This window comes from Vidua macroura, chromosome 10 (assembly GCF_024509145.1).
Source record: "Vidua macroura isolate BioBank_ID:100142 chromosome 10, ASM2450914v1, whole genome shotgun sequence".
Lineage (NCBI taxonomy): Eukaryota > Metazoa > Chordata > Aves > Passeriformes > Viduidae > Vidua > Vidua macroura.
Genome location: NC_071580.1, coordinates 15180323 through 15192987, shown reverse-complemented (window position 1 = coordinate 15192987; position 12665 = coordinate 15180323). Strand labels below are relative to the sequence as shown.

At 39.4% G+C, this 12665-nt stretch overlaps 1 protein-coding gene across 2 annotated transcripts; it reads left to right on the top strand.

The window, feature by feature from the left end:
- ZBTB38 (zinc finger and BTB domain containing 38) lies at positions 1–12285 on the top strand. 2 transcript variants are annotated; one of them, XM_053986219.1, is made up of 2 exons: positions 1–67; positions 6453–12285. In XM_053986219.1, exon 2 carries the CDS (start codon positions 6453–6455, stop codon positions 10020–10022), a length of 3570 nt encoding a protein of 1189 aa, XP_053842194.1. In that variant the 5' UTR covers positions 1–67; the 3' UTR covers positions 10023–12285. The 2 variants fall into 2 exon arrangements, with proteins under 2 accessions (XP_053842194.1, XP_053842193.1); XM_053986218.1 differs by lacking the exon at positions 1–67 and adding an exon at positions 471–1063.
- Positions 12286–12665: the final 380 nt, after the last annotated feature.

Below are 12665 nucleotides of genomic sequence, written 5' to 3'. Positions count from 1 at the left end.
TGGCGCGGGGACGGGGCGCTACTGCGCGTGGGCCGAGGCTGCGCCGGCGGGGACGGAGCGGCGGCAGGTCAGTGGCGGCTCCCGCGGGAGGGGCCGCGCGGGCGCCGCGGCACCGCCATGAGCGGGCGCGATGCGGGGCCCGCGCGGGGGGCGCCGCTCGCAGACGCACAAACAGCGCGAGGCCGCCGCGCCGCAGCAGGGCCCGCGTGCGCGCAGCTGGCGCGGGACGGGAGCTGACGGCGGCCGCCGCCCGCGGGCCCCGCGTTCCCGTGGCTGCGCTGGGCGAAGCCCGCACCGCGCTGCGCGGGACGGGCCGGGCCGGCACTGCGCGGGGGCAGCGCCCCCCCGCGGGCGGCGGCGGCCGGGCCGGGGGCGGGAGGGGAGGCCCCGGGGCCGGGGGGAGGCCACCCGCGGCGGGAAGGGCCGTGGTGCTGGGATCGGAGCGGCCACGGAGCGCCCGGGCACGGACTCGTCCTACGTGTCCGAGCGAGGCGCTGCCGAGGCCGCACGGGCTGTTCCGTGCCGTGGGAGAGGTCATGGGAAGCGTAAAGAGGGGAGTGAGAGAATTGAGGTCGGGATGCTAATAGTGGGGAAGAGTCCCAGCTCTGAAAGAATGCTTCGTCGCGGGGCATCAGAGGTCTGTTAACACTGCCATACTCTTGGACTACATTCCATCACCACAGCCCCCCCCAGCTGTCTGAATTAAAAGAGGAAAGCGCGAGGCTGATAAAAAACATTTACAGTAGTGCTGTTCTATAGCAACAGGGAAGGAAGGATTTGAGTAGAGAGATTCCAAAGAGAAAGTGTCTCAAATCAGTTGAAGAAGTAACTTGTAGGTCTGTAGAGTGAGCACTAAGCTACACGCTCCTGCGAGCTATTGAAAGTGATTAGGCATCATTAACATCGTTAGACACCATGAACACGGCCCTGCATGCCCAAGGTTGCAGGGAGGCTGCAGCACCCTGATCCAGGCAGCCCTGCTGCCGACACAGGACTGGTGAAACGATTCCATAAAAAACTGGGCAGTCACCGTAGCAGTGATGGTTGGACAGTAAGTCTCCAGGTAAGCAAGGATCAGAGCTGGGGCGATGTGGGGTGGGGGTGGGGGGGATATACTTGTTTGGGGGTTTTTGTTTGTTGGTAATGCCTAACTCCATTTCGGCTCTAGAACAAAACCAGCATCCTTAAGGAGACTTAAGATACAGGTGAATGTTCCTCCTCAGCTGGGAAACAAAACAGAGACTTCAGAGTACCTTGACAGAGTGCGGTGAAACTGAACATAAGGAAGATATGGAATGAACATATTTCTGTAGTGTCCTGGTGGTTAGTACCAGAATATATTAGCGCTTTAAAATCCCAGTAGAAATTCACGGAGTAAGAAAACGGGGAGAATTCTTACTACAGTTCATAATTCATCCTGCTAGTTTTGATTTTGCCTCAATACTAGCAACTGCCCCTAGTGCTTTGGAGTTTTTTTGTTATGCCACTAGCTTGTCTTTCAAATTTAGCTGGCTGAAGTGGAATAGAAAAATCTCCTGTGTAATGGGGTACACTCGCCTGGCAGTGGATTTCAAAAGATAAGCAGAAGTTAAAAGAATATTCCTAGATTGTAATAGTTCTCTGTGGTAGTAAAAAATTTGTATTTGGTATTCATGGGCCAGTAAAACTTCTGAACTCTTTGTTGACTTCAGAGTAATGTTAATATAAAAATTAACAGTAGCTTCTACTCTCAGCTGTGTCCACATAGAGCTGGTTTCTCTATTTATAATTAGCAGTGTCATCTGTGAGGCATAAGTAGTCAAATTTGTGTTTGGATGCATCAATCTCTGATCTTGACATTAACTTTTAGTACTGCTTGCTTTCATTTGTGACTGTTGTCATGGAGTGGTGTTCTGTTGATGTCAGAAAAGGTACTGTTATATAATTTAATAAACCTACTGACCATTACACTTAAGCTTCAGATGAACATTTAAATCTTATTTTTCCAAGTGATTGAGACAACTTTTAAGGACAGGTTAAGTCTATTACTGCTTTTGCAGAAAATATGCAAATAGTACTGTAACCCCCAATCAAAAATTCTGCTGTTCTGAACCTGAAGTTATTCATAGGTGTACCAAAGGCAGTACAAAGGTACTGTTCATATTCCTAAGAAATTATTTATGTCTGGATTGAGAGTAAAAAGTATGAAATTAACAGATTTGTGGAAAAAAAAGAGGGATTAGTTGGCTGAGGAGTTTTGTTGCCTTTTAATAGGTCAAATAGTATTTATATATGTTTTGGGAAATATTTACAATAAAACTAAATTTTCTTCTGTAACTCTAAAATAAAAATCATACAGAAGAGTAGTTACATTCTGAATGGACTTTCCAGTGTTTTAATGAAACATATTTAATACTAACACATCTGAAAAGTTTGATCTCCATGTATCTTGCTTCTTGGTAGTGCTCCCTTGGAAAATGAAGAGCAGGTTTTCATTTTACAGTATGACCTGCAAATGGAATGTAAAAAAATTCCTAAAATACTCCATTTATATGTGTGTGCTAGGTAGGGTATTTTGATTTTATAGCATTTCAGACATGTTTTTGCAAACGCAAGAAGCGAGACAGGTAAAATAAAAGGCAGTAGAGAATCATTACAGACATGAATAAATGGACTGTTTGAGGTATGTGTAGGTTGAGATGAAGAAGGAAAAAGTGTTGGCTCTGAAAACTGATTTGCTCTGGAATTTTTCTGTATAACTTTCCAATGATATACCTAGCTTATAGTTTAGCACACAGAAAAAAAAAAAAAAAAAAGTGACCAAATAGCAAATGATCCTTTCTACAATGTTGGCACAAGGAATCTAGTATTTTACTGAGGATACCAAATTGTCCAGGACTCCAAAAGCTGGCAATCTGTGTACATGGCAAGTGGAAATTTTAAATGCTTGCTTTTGTCCTTAGGAAGATAAATTTTAAGATAATTAGTTGAATAATAAGACTTGTACTAAACCCACTTGGGTTTGTATGCCTCTCAGCGTGGCATTAGCAGTCTGATACACTGTGCAGTCAGTCTGTCAGATGATGTGTCTTTGAACTAAAACCAGCTGTCTCCAATAAAGAAACAAAAAACACAGGCAAGTTCCTGTGGGGCAGTTCAGTGGGAGGTAGAGTTGACATCATTTATTTCCTATACTCAAGAAATAACCCTATCAATAGCTCCTGTTGTGAAATGTTTTTGATGTCTGACAGTTGGTTTCTAATACCACATCACATGGGCAAGTCAGATGTAATCTCAGACATTGTCAATGAAAAAAAGGAATCAATTATGGAATAGTGGCTGCTTGCTGGAAGAAAAGAATTGTCAGTATGCTTTCTGTAGACTCCACACACCAAACTATCTACAGTTATATCTGAGTTTTCAGATACCCAACCAAAGCAGATAACTGTATCTAACCACTGTGAATTCCAGGTTGCCATTCCAAATGAATAAATATCACTTATTTTAAGCCAAATTAATGTCATAAACAAACTCATCATAAGCTATGATTTTAAAATTTCAAGGCACAAAATACTGCATCTAGATTTACAACTGCTGAGAGTGATCAAATAAACAAAATAATATTCATGTATGTTTATATCACCATTATATTGATGAATTCATTTCCTGACACCCATGGCACATCATGGGAAACATCAGAGATACTTTTTGTGAATCAGTTTTGTTGTGAATTCTGTGCATTGAACATTCTCAGCTTATTAGAAATTTTGACTATTTGCATAGACAACACCTTTCCTGATAGAAACAGCGGCCATGCTGCAAGATAAAACTTTTACTTCCAAAATCAGTAATAATTCTACTTTACTTCATCTGTAATGTACCAAATTAGAGTCTTGTTCTTATTATGTTGGGTTTGTCTTCACAGTAAAGTTGTTGCTACTTTTTGTGTAATTTGATTTGCAGGGAAGTAGTTTGTGAATTTGTGATAAAAGTGTAATTAGATGAGTTAGAGCAGGGGTGTATGACTTGTATTACTTAACTTTGTGATAAAGGCCCTATTTTCTAGAACAGATTACTTCCCAGGATTTTGGGTGAATGAACCAATGTGTTCTAAATGGCCACTGCTGTTTGCCTCGTGAATATGTATCAAACCTTTATTTTGCCATTTGGATCAAACCCATTTTATATATTGGCATTCTTAACATAAAGTATTTGAGGGTAAAGGTCATAATAAAATTTTTAAAGCTTAAAATTTTAAAGCTTAAAAATTTTTAAATCAAAGTTTGGAGCAGAAGATGGAGTGTTTAGAAGGTAAATCCTAACTTAAAGTGTTGTAATATTTTAGCCTGTCTTACAAAATTTCTGTCAGTCATATACTTTAAGATGCATTTTTACTTCCACAATTTTAAAGAAAAGGATCTTTAAGAAGTGTGATTTTTTACTGTAGATGTGATAAATGGATATGATTAGTTTTAAATTGTCACTATATCAATATTTTAGAAAATAATTGTTGTAAAGTAATAAAGGAAAAGTATATGTGATTAGTGTTACAAAGCAGATGGGCCCCTTTGCAGATATTACATGTGAAAAATAGGATACAGGATGTAGTATTGAGATAAGCAAGATCACAAAACAGAATCGGCCTTGGGATGAACAAAGTTGGGACAATTCCAGGTACGGAATCTAAGTTGTGGTATTATCTATGAAATAGTAAGGCTTATTTTTGGAACATAATGCTTACTTACATAGCACAAAGCTTAGTGCACATGTGCAACCTGTAGGGTTATTCAGAGGGCAGCGAGGAAGACAGCGAGCTTTCCTCTGAAAAGACCACCAAAAAGCCAGGAGACCCCCTAACAACAAATGGAGCTATGCAGTATAGTGATGTAGATTTCAAGAATCAAAAATAGGAGGAGATTTACAGAAAAATATTGATGAATATGTATTAGCATACAGTATATAAGTTCAGTTTGGATTACTTTGTTTCATACATGAGGCAGGGAGAAAAGCCCTCCCTGTACCCCGGCCGGTTTTGATTATGCTTTACATTAATCTTAATCGTACTTAATTAATCACTGCCAAATTTTTTGTATATGCTTGATTATATTTAATATACTTGATTGTATTCATTTATATTAAATTGCTGTTTAATTAAAATTGCTGCTAAATTCAGTTTTGTTGTTTATTAAATTAGACATATAGAATTTCATTCATAACAGTAGTGATTGGTAAGTTCCACTAGCACAACTATTTCTTCATGACTTGAAGTCAGAAATGGACAGTACTAGTTCAAAATACTACTCCAGACACGGGGGGAAAAGGAATAAACCTTGTTATGTGCTACAGATCTGAATTTGAGAAAAATCATCTGGTGAAAACAGATTTTCACCAGATACAAAATTCAGTTGGCAAAAATCATCAAAATTCAAATTCAACTGACAAATTAATCCATTTTTTCAGATTATTTTTCATTCATATTTTGCATATTTTTTCTCAATGGAATTAACCAGTATATTCATATAGTAACAGTGGCGAATCTAAATAGTTTTTGTCAGCATTAAACCTAATTATTATATATTAACAGTTATTTAATGGTACTTATTATTGCAATTAAATCTTACTATTTGAAAGAAATTAAGAACACACTAATTATAAAGCGTGAACACTAAGTATGAACTATAACTGAAGAAAAAACTCTCTTATTTTCTACTTGTTATTCCATTATTTTCTACTTGTTTTACTCAGAACTTTTCAGTCATTTTAAAGTAGTGTAAATTATTGAGTGAATTTAATTACTATTCAAAAAAAAATCTGTTAACAGTGTTATGGGTACTTCACTGTTGTCTACCAAATTTTGTTCCTTGTGTATTCATTTGCTTATAAAGCCTTACCCTGAAACTGAGACTCTCTTGCTGTGATTTAAATATGAGCTTAGTAAGGGAGGTCAGATGCAGCTGTGCTGTGAAGTCGGTGTCTGACAAACAACCCAGAAAGCAAAGTCCTCGCTCTGCACAGAACCTCGGCAACACAGCCTTCTCCTTCAGTTGTGCCAGGTCCCTCCGTGGCATGCTGAGGAATTCCATCCAGGCTTCAGGGAGTCCTTCAGGGTGACCCTGAGCAGCTGCACCCGCTGGCATAGCAAAAGGCATCAAAAGGCATTGGCTGCATTCTCAGTGAAGGCTCAGGATGGACAGCACGTTCAAGCGGAGAGGGAGTGGGAGGGATCCTCTGCCTCCTGCTGAGGAGCTACTGGTGCTCCTGCCTCCTTGATCTAGACAGACATTTCCTGCATAGTGTTGACACCAGAGAATATAAGATGACTTAAACCTGAAATATTACGACAACATTTTACTCATTCTTAAACTTTAAAAGTTAATAAACTAAAAAATACATAAAAAACTAGAACTATAAACTTAATGTGTAACTGAAATGGATGAAAAATGCCTTCTAATTTACTTTTTTTTCTCTTGTAGATGACAGTCATGTCCCATTCAAAGGACCTCAAGGACGACTTCCACAGTGACACTGTACTTTCCATTTTAAATGAACAGCGCATTCGGGGTATTTTATGTGATGTCACCATAATCGTGGAAGACACCAAATTTAAAGCCCATAGTAATGTGCTGGCAGCTTCAAGCCTTTACTTTAAAAACATTTTTTGGAGTCGTACTATCTGTATTTCAGGTCATGTACTGGAGTTAGATGATCTCAAAGCTGAAGTGTTTACAGAGATACTGAACTACATCTACAGTTCCACAGTAGTTGTTAAGAGGCAGGAAACTGTAACGGACCTTGCAGCTGCAGGGAAAAAACTGGGAATATCATTTCTAGAAGATCTTACAGATGTAAATTTTTCAAGTTCCCCCTGTCCCTATTCATACTGTGTTAATGAAAAAGGGACTGTCAAAGAGGAAAAACATGAAAAGCGACATGAAGATTCTGCTGTGACAAATGGACCACGAATTACAAATGCATTCTCAATTTTTGAAACAGAAAACAATTTGTTTTCTCCCCTTGATTTGAGGGCCAGCTTTAAAAAGGTGTCTGACACAATACAAGCTCCCAGCATCGGCCTCGACAGAAGTGATGTGTGCAAAGATGCTGAACCAGCCAGTACCTTGGCTGAACACTCCTATGCAGTTTCTTCTGGGGGAGATACTTCACAAGGAGCACCTCTTGTTGATCAGGACAGCAGCCCTTCATACCAGGTGGGTGAGGACCGCTATGAAAATCACCAAGCCACCCCAGTCATTCAGCAGGGAAAACAAGCAGGTAGTACTCCTAAGTCAGCCTTTAAGCCCCAGGGTACTGGTTTGGCTGTAGCAAAAGTACCAGCCTCTACCGTAACCACTGCAGAAGCCCAGCACGAAGCAGTTACTGATCAGACAATTAATTCCTTTCCAAAATCTCAAAATAAACCAGGAGATTTACGTGTATCCAGAGAAGAGGAAAACACTTCTGCTAATGTCTCTGCATCTGGGGCGACAGTCACTCCGCCTGTTTACAGTTGTAACTATTGTGCAAAATCATTCAATGACCGGGTGTTACTCACTGCTCACCTTCAGCTCCACTCAGAGCATCAGGAAACTTTCATATGCAAATACTGCAGCAAACAATTTGCAAATCTAAATATACTGGAAAGTCATGAACAAGTCTGCATGAGATCAAGTAACTTACCGGCTCACAACGGAAATGAACAAAATTTTGCAGATAACTGTACTGCTACAGAAGGACGGAATGGAAGCTCCTGTGCGAACAAAGAGCCTCTGTTGTCTGAAAACAGCATCACTGATTGTTCTAATGCAAACTGCACTTTACCAGAAACGGATCATTTGGTTAAAGTCGTTGATGGGCAGATACTATACACTTGCGTTGTTTGCAAGCGTAGTTATGTCACGTTGTCCAGCCTCCGAAGACACGCCAATGTGCATTCCTGGAGAAGAACATACCCCTGTCACTACTGCAATAAAGTCTTTGCATTAGCTGAGTACCGCACCCGGCATGAGATCTGGCACACTGGAGAGAGGCGCTACCAGTGCATTTTCTGTCTGGAGACCTTCATGACTTACTATATACTGAAAAATCACCAGAAGTCTTTCCATGCTATTGACCATCGCCTGTCAGTAAATAAAAAGACGGCCAATGGGGGTTTAAAACCAAATATGTACCCATACAAACTGTATCGACTCTTACCTATGAAATGCAGGCGACTGCCTTATAAATCCTATCGAAATTCTTCCTATGAAAATGTTCCAACAAGTACCCAGGCTAATGAAACTGCTTCTACTAACTGTTTCATTCCGAGCTCTTCCATACCACCACTGAATTTTCAACATAGTATAATATCAAACAACAGAACTCTGGCCTTGGATACATCTTCATGTAATAATACAGCATCTTCCACAAATACTCAGAATTCTTTCTCTGGAGGAGTAGGTATCTTAAATTCTGACCTGCAGAGGGACTTCTTGCCAGCTGAAAAAAGAGTTCCCACTGCTGCAAATGACTCAGGTTCACAGGAGTGTGATTCCTCAGTTGTGTCTTTAGCAAACGTAAATGAAAATTCAACCTCTGTCATCAGTTACAGCAGTTCTGCACCCTCTGTTATAATGCACAGTAGCAGAGTTTCATCAGTAATAATGCACAGTAAAACAGTCACGTCCATAGAAAACAGTAAGACAGAATCTTCAAATAACCTACCCAGTCAGTCAGTAAGTGATGACTGTAAGTATGGGTCGGATAATTATGGGAAGTGCATTACAAAATCAAAAACTATTAAGGAGAAAAAGAAAACACTGCTGTACAACAGAGCAGAAGCAACTGAGGATACGCAGCACATGACAGGATCTGAAGGTTCATGTAGCAAAACTACAAATACTGTCCAAGAATCCAGTAAAACTGAAACATATATTGCGAAGCCTGCCTTACCTGGAACATCTGCTGACAGCAATGTCGCACCTCTTTGTCAGATAACAGTAAAAATTGGTAATGAAGCCATTGTAAAAAGGCATATATTAGGATCTAAGCTGTTTTGTAAAAGGGGCCGAAAATCCAAACACGAGTCCAAACAGGACAATCTCATTGAAGAACCAGAAATGGAGATAAAAGAAAAAAGCCCGTCTAGACTCTACAGCTCAGAATGCCTGGAGCTGACAGAAATGTGTGATGATGTTAGTGACCAGGACTCCAGTGATAAACCCTGGAGACCTTATTATAACTATAAACCAAAAAAGAAATCCAAGCAGCTAAGAAAAATGAAAAAGACCAAGTGGAGGAAAAAGCACGGAAGCAAGAACACTGGTATGGAAAGCCACAACACATACAGTCGAGAGTATGCACTCAGGAATGCTCCCGAGGAAAAGGTGGTCAGCCAGGAGGAGAACAGAGAAATGCCTAATCTTCATTGTGAGCTCTGTGAAAGAGACCAGTCTTCCACAGCAGAAGCTCAAGAACATGTACATTGGCATGCAGCTGCTTCAAAGCCTTATATTTGTGAGTTATGCCAAAAACAATTTCAAAGTCCATCCACTTTAAAAATGCATATGAGGTGTCACACTGGGGAAAAGCCCTACACTTGTAAAACCTGTGGTAAATGTTTCTCAGTTCCTGGTAATCTACAGAAGCACGAACGTATTCACCTGGGTGTCAAAGATTTTGTCTGCCAATACTGTAATAAGGCGTTCACTTTAAATGAAACACTCAAAATACATGAAAGAATTCATACTGGAGAAAAACGCTACCACTGTCAGTTTTGCTTTCAGAGCTTCTTGTATCTTTCTACCAAAAGGAACCATGAGCAAAGGCACGTACGTGAACATAATGGAAAAGGATACGCTTGCTTTCAGTGCCCCAAAATTTGCAAGACTGCAGCTGCTCTGGGAATGCACCAGAAGAAACATCTATTCAAAAGTCCAGGCGCACAAGATAGAAAAGAACAGTTTTGCAATGAAAGCACTAAACTTTTGGAAAATCCACATATCCTTGGCTCAGAAGGAAGTGAAGTGAAAAATACACAAAATGTAACTCCAGAAGTTATACTCTGAGTGACAGCTGAACAAAAGAGAAGAAAAATCCAAAACTACATATTGGAGAAGATAAAGATGTATTGAATGGGAAAACGTATTAGTTAGATCAAATTTCTTCATCTAAACCTGTGTCAATATATGCAAAAGAAAACATAACACAGAAAAACTAGTATTTGCAATAATACAAATTTAATTTGGAACACCCAAAATACTTTTGCCACAACAGACTCTAGCATAGAGAGAAAGAAAAATGGCCAACCCAAACCCTTCTACTTAACATCATAAGAAACTAGTCACTGAACTATTTTATAGTTCTGGTTTTGAATCAGAATGGTTCAAAGCAAAAGTAATAAGTAGGTTCATGGTGTATTCTGTAGAATTAATTTTTGCTGCAGAAACCATATATTGCTTTTTTTTTTTTACAAAAGTAACGTGTTTATAAAGGAAATAATTGTAATCTTGTGTATTCTAAAGTGAAGGTGGGAAGTGTTTCATGGGCTTGGGTGTGCCGAAGTACATTTGAGTTCTGCCATGCTTTTCTGTGACTCAGCCTTTACGAAACATATTCAGGACTTTAAACTACTCTTTTCCTTTCCATATTCAGTTTTGTAGTTACCTTAATAACTGTTACGTCTGAGTGGAGGTGTGAGGAGTATTCCCAATTTATATATCTCTGAGACATTTAATAAAAGTTCAGTGGAACTTGCTATAGCCAGTCTTCCAAACTGCATAAATCCCCATGTCAGTGGCCTGGTGAACTCTTCAGGTGCATTGGTCTAAAGAAAATTGTTCTCATGAAACAGAAATCCTGTATAGAAATGTCCACCTCCTGGTGGGTCTGCAACTCTTGTCTTTTAGAAATACAGTTCTTCTCCACAGAAGGACATATAGACAGTTTCCCTCCTCATCCTGGAATAATGCCTGGACACAAACAATAGAGCAACTCCCCGTAAATACTTTGAGTTTGAGAGGAGTAGGTAAATAAGACTCTTGCTTCCATATCTATCCCTGAAGCTATCCCTGTGTATAAACAAGCATAGAACCAGTTTGTGGGGTTCCCTGTCATCTCCATGCCTTAAATGCAACATTTAACCTTCAGATGTCCCTTCTCAGTGATCCCACCAACCATTCCAGCACTGTTCCGTGGCCACAGTAGAGATTGGCCAGGAGCAGGCTGCTGGAGGAAGGAGTGTCAGCCTTCCTGCCTCCCTCATCTGCCACACCGAAGGGTTATGGTGAGCCTGCAGCTGCACAGTTCACTAAGAACTGGGAGAATGGGCTTCTGAAAAACAGCACCAAAATGTTCCAGTTAATACTGTTTTGTGGAAGTGTGATTCATTTTAACTGAGATGCTTAAAAAAGTCCAAGCACAGGTGTATGTCTGCAAGTTGCATTTTATATGATAGGGCTCTGTTGTACCGTATCTGCATTTCCAATAGTCATGTATGTTCATTCCTGTGAAGTGTTAAAAAATTAGGTCATGACAGGGTTAGTGATTCTCAACTTCATTCTCCGTGATGGTTCACAGTTTGTTACTTAACTTTGTCTTCTTGAATATTTTAAAAGAAACTATAGCTTGGGTACAATAAAACTACAATTTAAATGATAATACAGTATTGATTGAAGTAACAATACAGTCCACTTACTTATTCTGTCACTGATGAATGCTATGAACCCTTTGAGAAATACTGGTTTCATGGCAGCTTTGGTTCCATTTAAATAAGGATAATAGAATAATAAACACAGGAGAGTGTAAAGATGTTTCAAAGGTATCTTCTAAGTGGACTTGTATGGTGATAAATATAGACCAAAGCAAATAAGGTAGAATATTTATAAATACAAAGATAATTTTACAAATATTTTCTATAACTGTATAGTTCATAAAAAGAATATTGTTAGCTTGTGTTAGGTTTGGGGGGGTTTGTATATTTTGATAAAACCACAACAACTTTGTAACTCTGTATATTCTCTACAGTTTATAGCAAAGCAGTTTTAAGATGGCAATGTCATGTTTATAGTTCAATTGTGGCACTTTTACTACAAGTAACATGTTGCAGTAATGAATCAAGTATTAATGACCAAATTAGAATTAAAGTAAGTGTAAGAGAACGTAAATATTATACGTTGTCAAAGACTGTAATTTGCTACATAATCACATCTGTATTTTTGTTTAGAAGAAAATATTAAATGCAGATGTTAAGGATTGATAAAGAGTCTAATTTTATTTTTAGAAAGAGTGATTATAACTCTGTTTTTGCTTAATTAAAATAACATATTCCTATTTTTCTGTAAGTCTCTCCATTTTTTAATTTGTTTTAATACTTATATAATCTATACAATCCACAGATACATATCTTCTAATAGTTATTTCATTGGAAGATTAAGCAACACAGTTACCAAGTAGTCCCTTCATTAAGGTCAGAACAGTGAATTGAGAACATGCCAGAGCTCAATGGAAGTGATGGTATCTCCTGCCATCATACAGGGTGAATGCAATACAGAACAGAATCTCCCTGCTCAGTGGTGTTTCAGAGGGCTGGAAACACAGGTGAACTGTGTTTAATTCTTTGCAACATCTTAAATGTGTTCATGAGGACCTGAAACTTGAAAAATTATTCAATTCTGCTAGTAACCTTGTAGTATAGATTGTGTATTTTACGC

Coding starts and splice junctions, on each gene's coding strand:
- ZBTB38 (XM_053986218.1), top strand. CDS start 932: ATGCCCAAGGTTGCAGGGAGGCTGCAGCACCCTGATCCAGGCAGCCCT. Junction 1,064..6,452: donor GTTGGACAGTAAGTCTCCAG/GTAAGCAAGGAT, acceptor TTTCTCTTGTAG/ATGACAGTCATGTCCCATTC.